The sequence below is a fragment of the Achroia grisella genome, unplaced genomic scaffold (genome assembly GCF_030625045.1).
Source record: "Achroia grisella isolate CSIRO2021 unplaced genomic scaffold, CSIRO_AGI_Agris_v1 utg906, whole genome shotgun sequence".
Classification (NCBI taxonomy): domain Eukaryota; kingdom Metazoa; phylum Arthropoda; class Insecta; order Lepidoptera; family Pyralidae; genus Achroia; species Achroia grisella.
In genome coordinates this window covers 2,516,196-2,540,638 of record NW_026713064.1, presented here as the reverse complement: position 1 = coordinate 2,540,638, position 24,443 = coordinate 2,516,196, and the positions used below count along the sequence as shown (strand labels likewise).

The following is a 24,443-nucleotide window of genomic DNA, read 5'->3' as shown; positions in this document are numbered from 1 at the left end:
ATCCATAGGTAGGCCTATATGCAAAACAAGTTAGTTAAATTCAAGTAAAAAAAATAAGTTCAAGTCAGATCAAAATCAAATTCACATCCTGCTTATTTTAAAGTTACTACAAAATAAAAGTAACCATTAACCAAATTACCAACTTTTTTTATTTCTTAATGTTCCCCTCCGCGTTGTATTGTATGAGTGATGATACATGAGCATCCGTTCCCATGATCGTGGAGTCTAGTTTTGCCAAAATAATCACGTACTACCCATAAACCGGTAACTCTTAACTCACATAAGCACTTTAAGTGTCCTTGGCTGTAGTAATACTTCGAGGATTAAGTACCTACTTGTACAGTTTAGTTCTGAAATATTGCAGTTTTTATTACATCCTGAGAGGTTATGTCCGCCATCCACTAGAAATTCTCATGTGAACGCTTTTTTAAATGTGAAAAATACGATATAGTTATTTATACAATATAGAAATTTATGTATAGTATGTTGATACTTGTAACTATGACGGTAGTATATAGTTATACTTATACATCTGGAAAATTAATTTGAAATTTCTATGAATATTTAATTTATATAGAGTGCGAGGTCTCTGAGGACGATGTCCGAGATAGAAAGAAGTGGCCGAGAAAAATAAGCTGACCACACCACAATTTAAGATATATAGCTAGAAAGAGAAAGATATCATAATTATATAAAATATTTATTTCCTCCTTAATGAGTTGCCCAACCAAAAGATATTTTTCTACATCGGATCAGTAGTAGGTACCGGACATCCAAACTTACAAACTTTACCTCTTTATAACTAATATAGCCTAATAAAATTTATGCAAATACACTGTAGAGATGATTAGAAGTATATTTTGGATTGGATTATTTCACATTTTCTTAAAAAGTTAGCGCTTTCAGTTTTTCTCTATTAATTTAGATAGATATAAAAAGCAAGTAATTATCAATTATAAGTTATAATGAAATTAAAAACCATTGATTTCCTTTGTAGAAATAACTGCGAATATGACTGAAAACATTTATTGTATTTGAAATCTTATTATGCTAAACACAATGAAAATATTAGTTTTCAACAGTGCTTAAAAATATAAATTCCTAAGTAATATTAATCAGCCAATATTTTTATTTAGTTAGTTCAGTTCCTCTGTCCGTACTGGAAATCTGACTGTTTTCAATAAGAGATTGCAAAAATTATGAAAGGGTATATTGACTGTTGCAAGTCTTATAGGATTTGGATGTTCATTTTATTTCAGGTTATAGTCATATCAAAGAAATGAAAAATACTTTTTAGAAAACAGAAATTTATTGCAATTTTTAAAATAAATACAACTAAAATCCTTATTTCACAAAACGAAACAAACGCAACAATGTTTACAATGTTATATCTACCGGATTTAATAAATTATTATAATTAATTCTAAAAATACTTTGTACGAACATTTCTTATGAAGAAAACATTAATTCTATATTATACGTTAATGAAGAGTATTCACATTTATTTTACTATTAATTAATTTTAATAATCTCACTTTGGTAAACTGTGGTTAATAAGTTTTATTTATTTTGTGTACTCATAATAATTAACCTAAATATATCTACACTACGTTTATTTACAATGGATGCTTATACCACATGCTTAAAAACTATTACAATAAACATAAATGCAGGCTTTATAGTTAATTGCATATTAATATAACTAACATGAATACGAACACCAATGGCAAACTACAGCTTCTTGTCTTATATAATCAGCAATATTATTACTAACAAAAATGTATTGTTGTATTCTATTAGGTACTGTTAGAAAATAAGCATTAACAAAACTTATATGTATAGCATCTATTCATTGGATAAATATTTATACTGTTCGTGTTAATTTACGCTTTCAAATTTTAATTGTGCTATATAGATTATAATTTGAAAATAAATAAATATTACTATAAATAATCTATTATTACAAGCTGTCTTTACACTACGTCTTAATAATATACATACATACGTACCACTTCCAATTTCAGTGAAATTGAAAATATAAATGATTGCGTCCTAAAACTTTTATAGCAAAACAATAAATCTTTCTTATTTTGGTGTACCCATAAAAATAACAGTAGATATACTTAAGTTTGAGAATAAATCATTCAGCATCAATTATCTTAGATCGCAAACACAATCATTAGTCATTCCGCGTATTTTTTATTAGTTTACCTTTGTATGTATATGTGACTTCGCACGAGATACATAATTCAATACACGGCTTACAAATATTAGTAATGAAGGGTTCATATGAATACGAAATTAGTGCTATATTATGTTCTAAATGCTAATAACAGGGTTGACAGGGAGACACTACAATTTCCTATGTTCTCATATTCATTTCTGGTACATTTAACTCATTCAATATTAGTATAATTTTAAATTTATACAATGTATTTAGAGATATGCTACATGTATCTACATTAAAATAGTGCATAGATAAATAATCCAAGAAAGATTAGGAATTAAATGATTGAAAATAGATAACTTTTGTTTCCCTGTGTATAGTGTACGATATTTGGAAAAATAAACTTCCGTAATACATAACTTAATAAGTAATGTTACTAGTTACCAAAAGTATTTCGTAGATGCGAATATATTATTTTAATTCTTTGAGCAATAAATGTTACAATATAAACTTATACTAATCACAAATATTTTACACTTACAATAGTCTTAATTGATATTACTTAAAATTTTAAACCTGCTTTATGTAATGCTATTTTTAATTTCAGTGATTCGCCGTAATACATGGAGGTAGGTAGACTCACTGTATAATCATAACAGATTTTTTTGTCAATAATTAAAATGGGGAACAAACCAGCAGCCTATCTGTTGTTACTTTATCATATAAGGCTTGTAGTACCCGTGCGTTGCGATTCTGGAAAACTGAGATGTTATCCCTCTCATTCTGTGATTTCCTCTTCAAACGAAGCACAACTCACAAAGCAAGCTGCATGGCGGTTGAAATAAGAGAGGTGACCACACAAACGACAAAGGCTACCTCAATGATACATGCATCGGTAAGAAATTCGACTAACTGTGAATATTATTCAATTTCAGATTTATAACATATTACTGGTTTACTGTCAGTGTTGTTGCTTAAGCTTTATCCACAACCGGTTCTAGATAGTCTTTGTACTGTATAACTATGTCGCTGTCCTAAGAATGCACTTTCAATACATTCCGTAGAAAATTGTTCTAGATCTCAAACATAACGGAAACTAAACAGTATTGCCTGTAGTTATAACGAGCCCACAGGCTGCGACTCTTAAAACATATTAGAAATTTGAAATTAAATTAAATAAAAATTATTTATTTATGTGGGTCCATTACAGATATAATAAATATCGCGTCAGTTCAAACAGTAGTTTGCACCAATAATAACTGACACTGAACTACATAAAAAACGAAGTTAATAACCGCTATAAACTTTTATTTTTTATAGGAATATAATAATAACTAATATATAATACAATATAATAATAAATTTAATAATAACTAATCTCGCTTTTTTTTAAACAGTAACGATATTTTTAATCCTTATTTTCTTTAATTTATCTAAAAAGCCCACTGAACACGACATGCCAGTTTAGTGGTAAAACCACTGTAATGTAATTCACTATTTGATGATTCCACCAAGTATTTTTAAGAACCTATTTATTAATGAGATGAAAAAACTAAAACAACGCAGGTAACGGATATGAGAAAAACAAAACGTCAATAATGTTAACGTGACAGTGGCATCCCGCGGCATATATGAATAGGGATGTGAAAAAAAATCTGTTATGTAAGGAATTTATTTTAAATCAATTAAATAAATGAATTTTAGTATATAAAAAAATATATTAATTAAAGTAAGCTTTTTTTACGACATTATGTAGAAACCAATTGGCCTTTAAAAAAAACAAACAGTACCAGGTGTCCAAAAGAAGAGTCGTGGATAAATGTTGTATTGAAAAATCGATTTTATTATATAATAAAAATTCTTTTTAAGAATCGATTATTAAGCCAACAAAAAAATATAAAATTCAATTTAATACAGAACGTCACATCCCTGTGTATAAGAGTATGGCGCCCTACATCATTCGGGACGATTAGTGTCGCGACCACCGGAATTAGACACGAGTATGTCATTAGAACATCCACTTCCCTACCGCCACTGATCTATTATCGACTTTGAAATTTTATGTCTAAAGGAAAATCCATAGCGACCATTCGTGTTATTATGCTAACCATTAATTATATGGGTATTTAAAAAGACTATTAGCCTTAGTGCTAGGAAGATAAAAACCATCCTGATGGATAAAGACCTTAGAAATTCGCCAGAAAATGAAAGGATTGGAATAATGTCCTAGATGGCCATTATTTCAATCCTTTCATACTTCACTGGTATCATTATTGCAACTATGATCACCTTTTAGTCACCATGCATAAAAAAACTATAGTTACTAAACCTTAATAAAATGAATTTGTACTAAAATTATTTGAAAAGAGCGATTTATTTGTTGCTATAAACTCGCCTTAACATCAATACCGTAATTAATAGGAAAGAATAATTAATATAAGGAACGCCACTAGAAAGGCCTCGATTAAAGAACATGCAAAACAATTTTGCAATGACATTTGTTGGGTTTACCCGTCTTTTGTAATTTGTCAAACGTCATATCTGAGCATGTTCCGACAGCTCAAGACAGCTAGATCAATGGACGGGCACTGCTTCAGGAATAGGGCAGTATTTGAACATTTGTCACTGGACCACCGGCGCCGCGCCGCTCTCCGTATTTATAGCGTCACCCGTTTCGTGGGCGGCTAGCTCTGTATCTCGATAGATTTAACGTTGTACCGGTTGAAAGACAATACTGCTTTAAATGTGTAGACCAAAAATCTCGTTTACCCTTGAATTCCCTCACATTAACATATCTAAATTATTTACACATATATTATTGCATACTTACATTTAAATGTTATATTTCAACTTAAAACTATTAATACAAAAAGGTACCGTCGATGCTGAGTTTGTTTTGGGAAACACTCCAGCAATCCGAGTTAGTACTACTTTAGTTTTAAAGATCTTAATCTGTGTCATTTGCTAAACAGTTCTCAATGTCGGATACAAGATATTTCAAGAGATATATAAGAGTTCTATAGCAAGAGGTAATCCTTTGATAATTAGTATTAAATATCACGTATTAAATGTAAGATATCCACAAATTATAACCAACAATTGAGACACGACGGCAATGGAAGCTGCATCTTTAACAACACTAGGTTTGTTTGATGTAGGATATTCCTCTATCTCCTCATTAGGTTTCTTTTTCTTGCCTTTATAATGGTTGCCGTGTTTATTATGAAAACATAGTCTAGCAAAATTGTTTTGCATCTTTTTACAATCATAGTCTTCATCGCCATTACATCGACAGGCCGAGAGCGCTGCAGCTTTCTCCTGTTTCCTTAATATTCCTATAGAGTTTCGACATTTTCTGGAACATTTCCGCCCTTCATACATGGACCAACAAAGATGTTTATAATATTCGAGAGCAGCAGCGCACTCGGAGTCTGCGAGACAAATCATCTGCGACAGACGACAAGAAGCTGTAGCATTTGCAGCACCTCTTACAACCTGAGACCGGCAGATCTCTATTCGCTGTTTCATTCCTTCGCAGTATCCATCCTTACATTGGCACTGTAACAAACGAAAAAATTATTTATAAATTGCTTGCCGTCATTCGAATTTGGGTGCTACCATATACTATATCTGTAATATGGTATACTTTTGGGAAAACCATAAATCCTCGCCGTTCAGAATGCGTATAATAACTTTTCACGATCGTAAAACTTTTTTACGATAGCCAGATATATTCCAGCTACTATCAAAATACACCTTTGTAAAATATTTATTATAATAACTATCAACTTACAGTTACATGATTATACGAATTCTTGTAAAGCAATGTGGCATGGCAAGTTTTGAAACCAAAATTATACGCATATTGTGGATAAGAAAATGTTAGATGGTAATTTACATAAGCTACGGCAGATTATCAATAATAAAGTTTATGTTATAGCATTAAATAGATATTTAGTAGGTATACGAATAGAGCCTAATATCATTAGCCGGTTGAACGTAACTAATCTCTTATTCATTATACTAGGGATGTCAAAAATATTCGATTATATAAAAATCGATTATTATTCAATAAAGAATGGCTTATTTTCACTGATGCATTTTATTCCATTTTTACATTCGAGTGGCCTAAACAATCTAGTCAAAATGGTAACTACAAAAAGATAAGAACACTACATGGGTCCGAATGTTACATTTAGAAAAAAAAATTAAATAACTTTAATGCATATAGCACAAAAGTACTTAAAACTATGCGGTATTTTCTACCATTCAAACAGATAGTGCTGAGAATTATTGATTATGGAAAATAATAATTATTTAAGAAAATAATTTTCTATTTAATCAATTATCATAAAAAGTATTTTATACAAGTACAATCGAATAATTAATAAACCACTTTTTCTACATACAGTTACATCCCTACATTATACCGATTCAGAGGTCAATTTAGCAGTCTCTCTAGGTTGGTTTCCACAGATAATGAACAGCCGCCGACTTACGCTCGATATTTTTTTGTGGGAATGGGCAACACCTGCACAAGTCGACGCTGCGGTAGGTCTCGATCAAGACGTCAAATCTCAAGGCTGTATGCGGCCGCTCCTTTGCCTTCGCCTCTCGATATATTGCCCAATGCACTACACCAATAATAATTATGGTAGCAAAATAACTAATAAAAGATCTTTAAACTATTTGTCAAGAACTAGATTAAGTCGCATAAAGATAAATATTATGTACATAGTAATAAACATAGATAAAGATAGACATATACCATTACAGCTTTTTTATAACTGAAACATACGTTTATTTTAACCTAACTAAAAACTGTAAAAGAGGTTGTGAGATAAAATTTACTTTTGAACATTTCAATCACTACTTTACATCTTCCATACCTATTTTATATAATTAAAATATTTTATTTCTATTAAAAGATATTACGAAATAAACGATGGTCTATATCTCACCATGTGATACAATCTAGCTTCATGTCAAATTTCATTAAGATCCATCTGTTTACTCGTTAAAAAGTTCCAAACAAAATGACATGGGTACTTCCTCTTACATTTAGCTTACTTACTTAACATTAGTATGAATGTAAATCTAATAATAATATAATTTAAATATTTCGATTAGGTACTACATTGCAATGAAGTGATCGCGTGCATTAAAACTGTGTCATAAGAAATAAGATCAAGAATACGTACATCATGAATCAAGTATCGAAATTAAGAGATCTCCAATTCAGAGTATTCCTCTCGTAAAAGCATCAATCTAAATCTAATGTGATGGATAATAGAGAACTAAAATTAATTTTTTATATCTGAGTTTGGTCGGTTTCGAATACGGATACAATCCGTAAATACTTTTAGCATTAAAAATAGACCCAGAACTGAAGTTAAGTTTTGAAGTTTATATCTGTCTTTATATTATCAAATATGAGATATATTAAAATAATAAAAAAGGCTGAGGAATAAAACATAGGCCAAAAAGATGTCGCCACAAAGAAAGCGACAGACATCGACAGACATTACTTTACAAAAAAAAACCACATGTATACTGCATGTAAAGTAATAGCAACTGCATGTAAATACCATACTGAATATTATTTATTTGGCTTTTATATCTTTTGGACATCTCTTACTAATACTACCACATACATAATGTGTGTACAGATATGTGCCATATAGGTTTATTATAGTTACATGTAGGTATAAATAAAAAATGTGACAGCTCATTGACGTCATAATCCACCTACATAATATTGCGAAGAAAAACATAGATTTAAACTATCTCTATATAATAATAAGTCGCTAAACAGCATTATAATAACTCTTGTTAGAAATACCTGTCGAAATCTAATTGTCGAACCATAGATATACATACACACATACATACACATAATACTAAATAATGCGTACTTTAGTAAAATCTGCTGATAACTGTTTGTGCCTACGTAATTTCTAGATAGGTAGTACCTATAAATATAGTAAATCACGAACTCTTGTACAGAAGTCAGCTATTTTTTAATAGTGATGGATTTTTTTGTTTGAGAATTAGAGTTATAAATACTAACTTCACCTAGTAAGCCCTAGTAGCACTTTGCTCGCCAACGAGGTGAGGTCGTCAACCGCGACCCTCATTCGGCGAGACGTTGCATCGTTGACGCCGCGCCGCATCGCCTCCATCCGACAAATCTGCCCGACGACGTCTAAATTAGATTTTATTGCGGCCGTCTGCTTACGCACCATACTTGAATAACCGCTTAACAGAGACCCCTCTACACCTTCCATTAGAGACAAATTAAAGCGCAAGACTTATTGGTCACTGTATCAATTGACAGACACGCACTAATGCTGTGAACACAACGAGAACTTTAGCTGGTGAAACAATATCAAATACGAACGTTGTTCTTTCGTTGTATTTATTTAATAGCCACTTAGTTTCATTGACTGGCGACCTGATTATTGCCGGCGATAAAATATTATCATTCTTCAATTGCACTTTACAACATGATATTTGTTTAACCTCGATTCTATCATAACGACTTCTAAAAAATATGTAATTATTGATAAAGTCACATCGTATTTTTACGCAAAATTATCTGTCAGTCATTTAATTTTCATTTAAGTTCAGTAATGAACACATGGAAAGCTAGGATAGTTTGATTAAACATTTATTTGTAACGATTATACAACTGACAGTAAACAATCGAAATAAACACCCTTTAGGTACTGACTAGAAACCGTACGTTAGTTTTTTTTCAACTCTCTGATAAATAAAAAACTGTGGAAACAATGTTTGTATTGTTTGCAAACAATTAATAAACAGTACCTATGCAACAGGATACATCTTTCTCTGCCTCGTTAATTATGTCTTATTGCTGTTCTGTACATTCCTAGAAAATGCAGTTACCGTAAGCTATGTTTTCTATTAAGTATATCTTATTATTATTAATATTATAAACGCGAAAGTTTTTAAGTCTGAATGGATGTTTGTTACTCCGTCACGCAAAAACTACTAAACGGATTTTGATGAAACTTTACTGTTATATAACTTGTACATTGGAATAACATATAAGATATAAATTTTATACGGGTATAACCGCAGGCACAACTAGTAAATAATAATTGTATATTCTACTACAGAGTACAGTTTGTATTGGTAGTCTTACTTTAGTAGGTTTTTAAAATCATCAATATATATATTTAGAAGATTGTAGTAATCAACCGTTTACCTATGTCTGTAATAGACCTACGTGAATATATTGATTTGATCCATTAGAGAAAAAAACTTACATTCATCAGGTCTTTTCCTTCCGGCGTCGAAGTGAGTGCAATGAGCGCATATTCACACTGCTCGGGACACTTGGATGTGGGCGTGCTGAGGACTTCATTGCAATACAACATGTAGTTGTTGAGCGCGGCACCACACCCGGACCGGTAGGCGCACTGCATCTGCGCGACTTCGCAGGGAATGGCACCAGCCGCCACCGTCGCCGCCATCAACACCGCGACCATTAGCCACATTACCTGCAACAATAATATTACCTTTCATTATATTTATTTATTTATTTAAAATAAGGTGCTCACTACACTTACAGATAAACCAAACCATGTAGTGAGCCAATAATATAACATAATAGAGCAAGAGCCCACGACGGCCAGACATACGTCATTTTAGTAAACGTGAAAGTTCTTGTATGTGTGTCCCCAACACTGGTAAGAACGATCCTCAAACATGAAACCTGGATCGTGGTTCCTTTGGCAGGTACCAGGTAACAAAGGTGTAAAAAAAATCATATCAAATTCGTTATTTTAAGATGCTCCATTTTTTCACATATTGCTCGTAACAGTATTATAACTTGCTCTGCTCGTTTCCAGACCCTTAGTGTGGTTCCAACCCCCCGCCGGACCCCCCTAATTTTAGAAATAAACTTATTATTTTAATAAAGCTGAAATTTATATATATTATTGAGAGTTCTATTTTAGAAATAAACTTACGTTATTTTAATATAGCTCAATAATATATAGAAATTTATATATATTATTGAGAGTTCTCTCAAACTGAGTTTTTAATAAAGCCTATATATTGCCAGACAGTTTTCTTGGTTCCTTATCCTACCAGACTCATTGAAACCGTATATTGGGTAACAACAGTGTATACAATTTCATATCAAATTCGTTACTTTAAGATGCTCCACTTTTTCACATATTACCTGGTACCTGCCAAAGGAACCACGATCCAGGTTTCATGTTTGGGGATCGTTCTTACCTGTGTTGGGGACACACATACAAGAACTTTCACGTTTACTAAAATGACGTATGTCTGGCAGTCGTGGGCTCTTGGGCTATAACGAATAACGTAATTATATAAAAAACAACAAACAACACTCAATAAACTTATTAATATTGTGGTGAAAAATATCGGCTCTGGCTGCACCGAAACCAAGCTATGTGATGATGATGTGTATATGACTCTCTATAGCGCACACTCAACAAATAACGAGTAAAAACAGTATTTAAAAAAAGTGCATTACCAAGGTGTCTAATTGCTATACGTAATTTCTTAGAACAACCTGGTAGAGAGTATTTACATACAGATTTTTATCTGGTGGGTTAAAGGTATATATTTATATATTTCTGACAAACAAGGTGCCGGCCTCCTAATGGTATACAATAACCATCGCCTATATAAATAAACAGCAGTACGGACATCACGTTACATGAGTTTAAAATGTCGTGCCTCTTATCCTGTAATTTCACAGCCTAATCTGATGGAAACAGTTTAAAAAGCAAGCTAAGATACTCACGTAGATGAGATCGTAAAAATTACGATCTATTGCTGGTAAAAATATAACTAATATTGAATATTTCACACCTGCACCAATATAGATAAGTACATAATATAAATTCTTATTTAAATTCTACTTTGATATCAGTAAAATAAATAAACACATACATCAATAAAATAAATATTTACTACGATTTTGACGGTGTGTCACTGTACGACTGTCAATAATTATTTATATGAAGAAACAACAGAGAACTGTGGAGTTGATACCTGAAGGGCCAGCGCAGCATCTAGGCGTATCAAAGTTAATTTCCGAGAACACGGCCCTGAGTCGAATGCGCTCGAATAACAAACAAAATCACCTCACGTGCGTTCTTCAGTCGCTACTAGCTTACACTTTTACCGTAACATTCGATTAGGGTTGCCACATTTTTGTAAACATTTTATTTTGTTTTAAAATAGCTGATAGCGGCTTTGTTTGCGTGGATTACTTTATTCCATTTGAGTAGGAATCTCCTAATGTTTTTCTTAGTAAACAACTACATCATTAACGAAATCTAGTTTATTCAGACAGAACAAATTTATTATAGTTTCCTTTTAAAAAAAAAGACATACAATATAAAAAAATATTGTTAGAAATTATCGTGATTTTAATATATGAAAATTCTAACTTCCTACGCTTATTCTAATTATTAGACCAAATTACCGCCCTTTTGAATAGCAGTCATCTCTTGTAGATACTTTTCTCTCTTTTGAATATAGACTCTTATACCTGATATATACTATGTTTTATTTTATATATACGTTCACCCCTTCACCCAGCACTCATTCGATATGGACCAAATAAAGGCTAGATAATAAAGATATCCAACACATATGACTATTAATAAAACTTTGTAAGCAAGTTGAATTAAATCTAAATTGATGAAAGATATACTCATAGACTGTGTATTCTACGAGTAGATATATTCTTTCCTCTATACAAATAGCCATTAAGATCTGTGATACAAATTACGATGCATTTTCTACGTACGACATAAGGAATGATAATACTGCTAATTATAATAAATAAATAGTTAAATACATATAGTACGAAAATAATTTTCTACTTGTTGGATCTACTCCAACGATCATGAAATTTTAATCTTTTAATACTACTTTTACTGTACATCCTATACTAATATTATAAACACGAAGGTGTGTCTTTCTGTCTGTTTGTTACATTGTCACAAGTAAACGGCTGACTATATCTTGATAATATTGCCATGAAGTTATTGACATGGACGCGGATAGACATAGGCATTTTTGATTTAAAAATCTGGTAATAGGTGAAATAGGAAATAAAAGTTTGTGCAGACGAAATCGCGGATCATAGCTAGGTAAAGATAATTTCACTGAAATACCAGCTGTTATATTTTTGTTACAGCTGGCAATGGATTCATGTTATAATACTATATTACATATAGGTATCTAAGAGATATTTTTTTTAAATCTGTACTACTATCATAAATTCAAAGGTCTGTCTGTTTCTTTGTCACCTTTTCACGACTAATCAGCTGAACAGATCTGAACGAAATTTGAAATGATGACTTATTATTAATATAATATTAAAAAGACATGTTTCTAATAAATTATTAACTATAATTTTGTGTCCTAAAATAGATTTAAATCAAACAAATTGACAATGAATCAAAACCTAAAAGGATTTACTAACCTCATTGCCTTACTGTATTTACTATTGAAATAAGAATTATTAAAAGCCTATATTAGTGAAAATACTGCCTATAAATAATTATGTTACGCAGTATTTTATATGGTTATAACCAATAAAGAATAATAGAAATTGAGAATGTTCTGAAATACAGTTGACAAAAAACAAAAGAACCTTGAATATAACTAAAACTTAATTTAATCACGCAACTGTATGAACTATGTCAACTTAACACCAGTTTTTTTAAGAATGAATTCATTTTTTTGTTTTAATTATGACAACCCTCTCAAATAGAGACAAGAATCTCAGGTCGATGTCCGCCGGAGGGACCCTGATGCAAAAAGAAAACAAAGTGACAACTTAAGATGTCCACCACTCACGTTTGCTCTCCCAGCCTGGTATTACAATAACAATTGTTATTTTACTTCTAAAAACCATTTACATAACAGTAAGATGTTTCGGTAGCCGAGCAGATAAGCGTCACTAATACGTGACTCCGCTGTTTGGTTTGTTAATTAAATTAGCTTGTCGCTAGCAAGATTTACGGCCAAGTACACTTATATGGCGTAACGTGACGGGACAGTAGTTCACTCGAATATCAGATTAAAGACACGAGGTCTTTAATCTGACATTCGTGTCTACGACAAAAAAAAAATCTGTACGTGTTTTTGTCACCTGACTCTCCTGAATGGCTGATTTCAATGGGTTCCTGGATGGTTTGAAAGTACAATTAGAAAGTAGGTGGCGCAGCTTTTGCGTACAAAACGACATTTGCAGTATCCGCTAACGGAACAATATGTATAATAATTGTATATATTTCCGATAGCTCCTCTATGAAGTTAAACACTAAATGTCTCTATAATAATATGGAAGAAATAAATACGCAAAATTTGTCATATATGACTCGGAACTATAAACGTGCATCCTGGACAAATTGACACCAAGAACTTTCATTGTATCTTTTTCAGTAAATAGGTATAAATCCACTAAAATAGACTTTCTGGAAATTGGCACGATAGTATATAACAAAAGGAATGGATACTATATAGTTAGTTAACAATAAACCCGAGCATCTGAAAAATTACACTTAGATTACAACAAAATTCAAATGTACTTGTTGAATATAAGGGCAAGTATTAGTCCTACACAGCTCGTGTGGTTACGTAGTCGTTATAATTATAGCATGCATACACTGTAGTATCAACAATTATACACTGATGCAAATGAACTACCAAAAATACACAAGCAATTTATAACAACCACCGCCAGCTGCCAAATACAGGCGTGCTGTCAGCATTCAGACATTACAATACAGTTACAAAGATTTATTAATACACTAATAATACACCGACTGTTAAATATTGAAAACATATTGAAACGAAGTGGGAGACAAATATACTTATAACATGCAATAAAAACAAATAAATATTACGAATTATGAGTAATTAATTTATAAGCCGTTGTAGTGGGAGCGAGTGGTATACCAGCGAAATCTCTGTACAATCTTCGATATCTTGGCTTGTCTAGAAATGCAGTAAGTGCTATACTAGAAATTGTATGTAGAGCAGCATTAACATGCACCTACTAGATTTGGCTAAGCAAGGAGAGAAACACGAGCGGAAGGAAGGTAGGTGTTAACGTACGTCGACAAGCCTTAAACCTACAACCGGGTCACAAGTCCCGGAAACTGCTCAGAGTTTCCCTCTCTGCCACACGATGGAGCTGTCACCCATTTAGTGAATCCATGGATAGCCAAGAACATTATCTCTCTCATACTAATAGTTTGGAATTAATGTAATAAAACTCATTAGCTTTATTGCTATAAATATATTCCTCCGATTCATTGCATCCCCCTAAAATCCAATACGGTTAATTTATAGTGTATAATAGCATAAATCAACATATCAATATTTTCAGGTATTTATTATTCGCCTTTACAGCATAATTCTAAGCCTAGACAAGTGATGTAATTGAAATATACAATACACTGACTTTCTCTAAGAACAATGAAGAATTCCATCAACTAGCATTTCTAATAATAGCATTTCCAATTCCATTATGTACTGTGTCATTCCGTGTTAAGAACCAGTCTTCTTTTATTCTATAGACTAATAATTTTTCACCTAAATCTTTACCTACAATAAAATTTATGAACGTATTTATACGAGACTTTATTACTGTATTTCGTATTCCTTAGAAGTACTTATAACTAAGAACATATACATAATCATCGGACATGAAAGGGCCCGAAAAAGCTAAATCGTGTCGCTAATAGCCACCTCATGATAGATAGCGTCGAAACATCAATATTTCAGAGAATTTGTCACGGAACGTGACCCACGATGATGTATCTAACAATGCGACACCAAACTTGGAAGTAGACGACATATATAAACATAAATACATTCAGATCCAAGAAATGCATTACTGCGACATTTCTACATGTTACCAAGCAAGTTCCGAACGAGTGTTTAGCGGGTATGTGTGAAAAGCTACAAGTAATTGCTCCATAAGTCAACACTGAACCGCACTTTCGTAGGTTGATATTTCCTATGTTTGTATGTTTTGTAATCATTTTTACTAAAGGAAAATTTTAGCTGTAAATACATATTCCGTTAAATACATATCAATTTACCTGTAAATTAAAGTAGTTTCTACATTTATAGATTCATTACATCATTATATTAGACTTTATAAGCGTGTACAATGTTATCAATAATTATATGTAATTACAACTGTATTATACAACAACAAGTAAAGCTACTTAATATAGATAACCCAAAAAATAGATACGGGTAAAGCGTGTGATTTTTTAAATAATGTAATTAACGAGATGTACAACTAAATAAATACATGCTGAGTTTATTGTTATCTTATCGCGTTTGAAGTAGTTGAAAACTTATATAAAATATACGACATTTACAATCAGAAGAAATCCATACAAACACACTTACAAAAAATTGTTTTACTAGCATTGTAATGTAACATACTGAAACAAAATGAAAAAGGATAGGATTTTTAAATTCTCAAATTTAAAATATCTTCCTTCTAAAACTTAAAAATAAGGGAATTCAACTCAAGATTTGCTATAAACGTGTGTTTGCTATAAACGTACAAATAGTAATTATTACATATGAGAGTGCAAGCATACTGCTCTAACCGCAAGCGCAAACAGCATCCCCGCGGCCTGCTCCAGGGTTGCCAACTTTCAATTTAAGCAACGTACAAAGGAAGGAAAATATTGTACAATTGCGCACCTCGCACTTAAATCCTTAAAGAATTATACACTTAAACCTTCTTCAGAAACAACTCTGTTGAAGGTTGACAAATCGTTCAGTAGTTTTGTTATTATACAGACAGACATACGTACACATAATTGTAGGCAGTGAAAAATTTTGTCATAAAAATTCATAGGTAAAATCTGGTTTAATTTTGTAGGAAAGTGTAAATGTCCTAGTACTCATACCGAAGAACATTGCATATTCTTCGGTATCAATATACGAGGACAACAGTCTTATACGAGAATTCTTTTTTAACTGACATCCCTGGCCTGCAACCGAGCACCTCATTATTGCGTGTCGTTAGGTGCCAATCGACTGAACAAACGCTCCCCGCAGGAATGCCCAGTAGTTAAGACCTTACAATATCGAAATGTAAAGGAATCAGTATATTCAAAATACAAAAAAAAGCATGTGGAGAACAAGACCAGGCCATAACCTGGTCTTGTTCTCCTGGTACTGGTAAGTCTGCCGTTTTGTTTTCCTTTTCTTATATAACTACTATTACATAAAAAAAACTCGTAAACAAATCTAGATCGAATTAAAGTGGCATCAAATATTCGATTATTACATGATAAATCGTATTTAAAGATCCATTTTTAATATCCAAATATATGGAGATGCAGACAAAACGCCCCGCGTGGTACTTAAAATGTAGAAATAGTTTTTCTTTTCGTTAAAAATGTGTAAAACTACTTTTACAAAAAAATTGTATTAAGGTATTTTGTCAGTCTGTAACGCTTACCTATCATATTTTTTTATATTATAATAGCACCCACCTGCGCTAACGGTACATGAGAGTGCCACCACCGAATGATGATAGGAAGAAAATAATATTAGATCAGTTAACCCATCGCGGCACGTTCATCAGAAAATAACCGCAATAGTTTCCATGGGGTACCACATGTTACCTCCGTTATTACCAATGGGGCCTTTCTTCTCCATTACTAACTCCTCCCTCCCTTATAGTAAATATTTGCAAGTTCTATCCTACCATGTCTTATTGTCAATATATTTATTATCATGTACATAGATATTATACTTGATTTACCCAGGAATAACCACTATTACTCATATTGATACATAATCTTTTATGTAGTACGGTTATATTTAGAAGAGACAGCTCTACATTCGGACCACTCTCGTATTCACAATGTTATACTATTCGATTATTATTATATATTATGTAAATACAATTACTTACTACATCACTAATATATTTATAATTTTTTTTAAATATAACAACTCACCTGAAGTGGCGTTCATTGAATTGGTCATTAATGGTAAATATTCGTAACTGAATTTATTTAATATTAAATGTAATTATAGTTTTGCCGCAGAATTGTTGCAGGTAATATGACATTGTAAAAAATGTAATATTACAATATCTAATAAATAAATATTTTTTATTTCATATCGAAATATTACAATTTTTACCACATGTCGAATTATAATTCAAAGAAACGCAAACATTTATTGGAGTTCACAGAATGAAACTATATAACTAGATTAATTACAACTCGCACAATCAAAAAAAGAACAGATAGTGTTATCTATACAGTTACTTGATAACTAATCTTTTACGTTGCGACCTTCATAATTAAAGAATCCTATGAAGCAACCGGCTTCATAGGATTCTTTAATTATTATTCTTTCAGAATGACAATAAAGTTACCTTTAAATATCCGTAAAACTGATATATACTCGTATCCGTATCCGATCAAAATAATTCGCATCTATGACTTTGGTACGTATGATGTTGGGAATATCGTCATATTCATTAGTACTCAATTTGATGTATTCTGTCCAAGAATAAAGGAATTATATTCTTGTGTTGCTGGCGAGCTTGGAAAGTATAAGATTTTATTACTAATGAATAAATAAATCACGATAAATGGGAATTATGAAACAGTTCAGTATTTGGATTCTAAATATTCATTTTCTATATTAGGCAAGTAGTGTAACTACTACCTATTTGAATTGATAAACTTTTTTGTTAAATTTGTTTTTCAGCGGCACAGTCACAATCTCCTACTGCTTTCGGAAAATCATCAACAGTTGATGGCCATATAATTTCCTTTATAATTTTACATTATGGTTGACCGGGTGAGGTCAACCATAATGTAAATCTTTTGACTCCCATTATCTTATTAAGCTACATGTTGTTACAAAACTCGTAATTAAGGAAAATAACAGAAAATATCTTCTTTACAGTTGTGAAAAATAACACCGTAAATGTTTACCGAAAAATAAATCACATAGAAGAAAAAAATAAACCTGGTCACATCTCTATTATCAAGTGATAACGGTAGTTATGTAGACCACGATGTAAAATTAGCTCGCGAACGTGTGAAGTATTCGTGTAGGTACACGTTGTAACATTTATAACGAGGTTATCGCAAAAACTTGTTTGTCTTGCTTTATTAACTACTTAAACAGGCCCTTTGAAAGACTTTTTAAAGTCTGAACATAATTATTGACAAATTTCAAGAATGAATCTATGTATAAATGAATATCAATACGTATACACATATATGACCAAGGTAAAATATGGGACCCAACATCTTTTCCAGTATCCTCAATCGATTAGCTTAATTCAAGTATATTTTTTGTTTTTAATTTATGTCGTTGATAATAAGCGGCTAAAACTTAAATAAATTATTTTTTATTTGGATTTGATTTTGGTGTTATCAGAGTACGGGATTTTATACATATTTGCAGAGAAGGGAGATCAAAATGACTCGTGTTTTGAAAATTTATTGGCGTTGTAAGCAAAAAAAATACTGGTCAGTCCTCATAAAACCAGACAAAATATATAATGTGTATAAAAATTGTTTGCTATAGTCTCATTGCAGAATCCCATTTGATAAGGTGTATGGTATGTGCTCCTGCGATAGTCGGTATAGGTGTTTTGTTACTACAGTATGCAATTCTCTGAAGAGGTTCAGTAATATTCCCAACCTTTATTCAAGGTGTGTAAGTGTATGTAACATTGTTTTATCTATCTATATTTTATTGTGTTTTAATATCACAGAAATAAATTACATAGTATAAAACAATGTCACCGTCGCTGTCTGTCCCTATGTATTCTTTAAAACTACTCAGCGGAATTTGAAGGGGTTTTTTAATAGATAGAGCGATTCAAGAGAAAGGTTATATATATATAATACATGTATACCCTTGCGAAGCCGGGACGAGTTGTTAGTGTTTAATATTCACGAGTATGGCATTTGACAACATCCATTAAGTATTACATATATTACTTTATGTGAGTTATAATCTGGGTTCAATTCTTCGCTTGATCAATTAAAAATAAACATATAAATTGGTATAAAAAATTACACACCTACATAAATTGATCACGAAATCGATTACTTTATGACAAAATTGAATAAGCATAAGACCTTTTTTAAACACTGGTTGTAGTGGATTATTTTCTAAATCAAAATTAGCTTTCGATTTTATATTCTATTGTGATACATACACAATATCTGCTATCGTGAAGGGTCCTGCTGATCTTTTTTAATCAAAAACATTCAATAGCGAAATTCATCACAAAATGAAGAACATGCGGGCTTTTCTATATTTATTCGTACGTATTGTTGTTTGTCTAATTTCTCACGATACTCTTGTCAGTATTACGAACATTTATGACTAGCTGCGACTACGTCTGCTTTTATAAGATTAAATATGCCTATTTCCATTCTCGTACAATATATCTTTATGTCAAATTTCATTAATATCCGTTCTGTGAAGTCGTGACAGAGAGACACTTTTATATTTAAATATATATATACATATATATATGGATTAAGTACCAATAATACTTATATTCAAAATTAATTCTGCATCTGATATATTATTCTGAAATTTTGTGATTATAATTTCTGTCAGCTTCGTTTACAATATTAACGATAAAATTATTGCATGTTAAAATCGATACAATATTGTTCCTAAAGAAATAGATTTTCCTTAGATTAGTATGTACAATGATGTCTGACATAATCTTTTATATGTATACTACTATGCTACTATCTACAATATATTATATTACCAAACAAAAAGTACATATTTACATCAACTATTAATCTGTAGGTGTATTTACCTAAGATATGTCATGTTACAAAACTATAAACTAAAAAAAGAATACAATCTACCTAGTTTATTATTCTATTACACAAACATTTGTGTAACCAGTGAGATAATAAAAAAATACTAATAACGGCAACGGTAGTTAAATGATTGAAAAAATAAGAAAATCAGTCGCAAAGACTGCAGGTAGCCATTTACAAGTCTTTTTGTGCGCTCAATTGAAATACATTAACAGCTCTTTAGAATTTTAAAAACATTATTGTCCTTGAAATACATTCCCCTTCTGTTACAATGGTTGCTACTAATATTACTACAAAGAAATAATTGTCAAAGTTAACTTCCAACCAACTCCAAAAAGATTGAGTTAAATGTAGTTTCTGCAGAAAAATATTATATGTATAACGTCTAAAGATAATGTAATGCAATAGCATATCAGTGGAGAGAGGAGATTGTGAATAATGGGTATAGGTATATAATAGATAATAGATACATACGAGTATACCTATCTCCATGAAAACCGGCAGTATTTCTATAAGTATTATTACTAACGACCAAATACAACGGTTTTCTTAACTTTGCATTATTTGTCTAATAAGAAATAATCATAAATCACCAAAAAGGTTAGTTTGGGACAAATTGAGACATGTGGCTAACAGCTGCTGAGGTCCACGATGCAACATAATTTATTATTCTTTTTTGACATTCTTTTTTACAGTAGCCACGCTGACACGTGATTGCGACTTAGCGATATTTGAGTAAAGATTCCTTTTAGAATTTCTTAGAAGCCAGACCTAAATTAGGTGTGTATCTCATCTCATATTTCGTAAAATATGTGTAGGTATATGTATTACTACTACAGCTGTTTTTGCAATCTTACTCATTGGCTTACTCTCGCATTAGTCCCATAGGTATATTTATGTAACAGTCTTAGAATTTTATACAAACCATTACATATCTCAAATTACTAGGTAACCTAATCAAATGTAATGTTTATTCATCACTCTAATTGGAATACTTATCTACCTCGGCGTTTATTATAATAAATACAAACTACGTGGCAAGATGAGAAGTGCTATATCTAGCATAATCCTGAAGACATCCACGTCATGTCATCTGATATCTTTGAACACAAGTCATCCACATAATTACGAGAGTAAACATAGATTAGATGAGTAACTTCGGATGCAGCAGAGTTATCCGATTTCTTACCACGCACAATACAAACACAATTCTCTTTTTTTTATAAAATGTTTGAACTCAAACTCAATTCTTGCATTTAATCATTTTAGCCGTTTAGTTTAAACAACGTCAGTTTTTTTTACTCTATTATGCAGTTCAAGAGACAGATTCGGTAGAAAAGATGTAGAAAGAAATATATTTATATAAGTATAAAACTTACTTGTATGTATTCTAATATTATATTCAAAATCCGGAACGTTAGAATTACAGCGATCCACTTACATCGCTAAAGTAATCGTATAGAGGTTTAACTCAACAAGTATGTTATAAGAAAAGTTTTAAATTCTTCAGAACGTCTTCCATATTACAGCACATAGCGTGTGTAGTTCTATTGTCTGATAAGTAAACTTAGATTAGCATAATTTTGCACTCAGGAGTCATTCCGTAAAATGAAGCATATATTACAGTCTTTACACAAAAAGGAATGCAGACGAACTTGACAACGCTGACTTGTTTTGTTAATGATCTTGTCATTAACTGAGATTACTTTACAGATTGCTTCAGTTAAGAAATACCTAAAAACCAACAAATTTGCTATGTCCTTCTACTTATTACTCAAAAAGGCTAATAACGTTTGGGATGGATATTATACATTTTAGATTTAAATATATTGCCTGAACTGTTCTCTAAATTTTAATAAGTAAATGGAATATTGTCACTCGATATAATTAACTTATTATTTGTTTCAACAGCCTGTCTGTTTTGAAAGTATGTAATGTATGTAAAGTATTAGAAAACATACAGGACGTTATTTTAATTCTATACATAACTTACTAGGCAGTACATAGCTACTCGTACATATCCTTGTGATTCAACAGTAACAATACAGATGGACTTAAAGGTAAAACAAGAATAACAACATTATCATGGGCAACGCAACGTGGTGCTATAAATCAGTTGGCGCCAAAGACTGTTTGTATTATGCATGTCCCGTGCGATCGTCTAGGCCGGGACTTCTTTACCATTATTATATAATCAAACGGTGTTCAATTGCTTTTTAATGAATCATTGGCATTAAATCCGAAAACGTACTAATCAACGCAATACGTGCTATATACCTTTATTATTCTTCATCATACCTTAAACAAAATAATATAGGTATAGCTGAGTAGATAATCTGCAATTTATACACACTGGAGCGGAACATAAATCTAGGAGAGATTCCCTTCGGGTATTCTATATTAAACTATAACTATGGTAATTATAATAATAATACTTTATTTATAAAATCAAAGATTACAAAATTAAAAAGGAGAGTACATAATAGTTGAAGTTCATTAGCTAGGTACCTAATCAATGGCAGAAAGTTGTGCAATACAAAATGAGGACCCTGATATCCTAAACTAGGTTTACACCTGTGCTATAGGTATCAGCAAAATTGCATAGATTATTCAATTCGTAAAAGCTTTATTCAACTAAAATGCAGAATATCTAACTGTGTGTTAATTTTTTAATTGATAAACATAAAATGGTGCACACCGACGGAGCACCTGTGAAGGGTGATAGAATGAGGAAGAGGTGATGTCAGTAAGCTATTGCGACAAATTATGCAGGGTATTTATCGCGATGGTTTCCAACACGAACCGCGTGGAGACTGACTGACATGGTAAGTATACGTTGATGGCAATAGGTCATAAATCACCATTGCTAATAATATCTTTCCTACTTCCTGTCTAGTAACTTTCTTTTATAACATGTATTGTTTAAAATTAGTTTATAAGTGATATAATTAATATAAAGACATTATCTTTACAGCTAGGCCATATATTAATGTCAAATAGTTAATATCACATCTCATTATTTCAAAGCACGTTTAAATAACAGGTAAGGACGGCGGACGGTCGAGGACACATCTGCTAGACGTCATCAAATGAACCATTTCTATGCTTCATCACGACTATGCAAATGCAGCATAGAAATCAATATTAACATAGGACATGTCAGTTATTGGCACTTCGATACACAGTGGAAGTCGTACTTCCACATTGATAACATACTCTACAGTAATAAAGTATCTCCGCGACTTCATCTGCTTAAAATTAGTAGTAATTTAATAATAACTTCGATTTGTATTAAGATTTTGTATAGAATATCTTGAAGTCAGTTTCATGTGAATTTAATAAAAATTGTATTCATAAGTATAAAAAAATAAGGATCATTCATCTGCAAAATATTTCCGTTAATAATGCCTGTTTTTGAAAGCTGCGTCCTGGTTTACCGTTTAAAATATGGTTGTACAAATGCTAAATACAGAATTGGGATAAGCCTATTTTTCAGATGTGGCACGCATGATGAGGCATAAGCCTTGGATATCACGTAGGTAATGTATAGAGTAAGTCTTAAAGGGTAGCAAGTCGACCAGCCAAGCCAGGAATACTTAGTAGGTAGATCAGAATAAACAACTTTCTTCAAGTAGAAATGTGAAGTATTTTTTTTAATCTTCTTACTAACTTCACGGTTCCTTAATAAATTTGGTATTAAAAATTATTTTTTAATGTATCCTGGTTTTTAGCTTGATATAGTTTTTACAACTAACTAGTATTATGTCTGCGACGCTTTTTAAAAGTACATAAACCGGCTTAAGTATCGTCGCGTTTAGTACATTATAATAAACTTGAATTAAATATTTGAAGGTACTAAATTACATATTTAATTAATTAATATTTTAATTTATTTATTTATTAAATTATATAATTAATTAAATGAGTCATACAATTAATTTTAAAGTAATTTTGGATTGTTGTTTGTTTTCCTGCAGTGATATACATATTTTAAACATTTAATATTATGACGTACCCTTCTAATATTACGTAGGTTCCTACTACAGAGCAAATAAACTGATATAAATATATAAATAAACGTACAAATCTTACTTCAGCGCTCCCGCAGTAGTCACATGGCTTGTGAACACTGGAAAGTTTAGAACTCCTGTTTTTATAACTTTTACGGACATCCACAGAATATATCACGTTAACAATGTCACTAATACAACATCACACTTTCTTTTTTCGATTGTACTTGTCTATGTAGTGTAACAATTTAGTTTCGTGTAACAAATGTTTTTTTTAAGATCGAGGCAGCCTCAGGTAGGCAAACGTACGGACGTGCGCCGTTCACGAGTTAGATTGAGTTGTGTTGTGTCGTGGGCCGTGGGTCGTGGACTTGTTTG

General features: G+C 31.6%; 1 protein-coding gene across 2 annotated transcripts; it reads right to left on the bottom strand.

Moving 5' to 3' along the window:
- Positions 1 to 3,551: 3,551 nt before the first annotated feature.
- On the bottom strand, positions 3,552 to 24,443 carry LOC131853790 (growth arrest-specific protein 1-like). 2 transcript variants are annotated; one of them, XM_059204829.1, is made up of 3 exons: positions 24,139 to 24,443; positions 9,460 to 9,693; positions 3,552 to 5,725 (listed from the first exon to the last, which is right to left on the bottom strand). In XM_059204829.1, exons 2-3 carry the CDS (start codon positions 9,688 to 9,690, stop codon positions 5,225 to 5,227), a joined length of 732 nt encoding a protein of 243 aa, XP_059060812.1. In that variant the 5' UTR covers positions 9,691 to 9,693; positions 24,139 to 24,443; the 3' UTR covers positions 3,552 to 5,224. The 2 variants fall into 2 exon arrangements, with proteins under 2 accessions (XP_059060812.1, XP_059060813.1); XM_059204830.1 differs by having other exon boundaries at positions 24,148 to 24,443.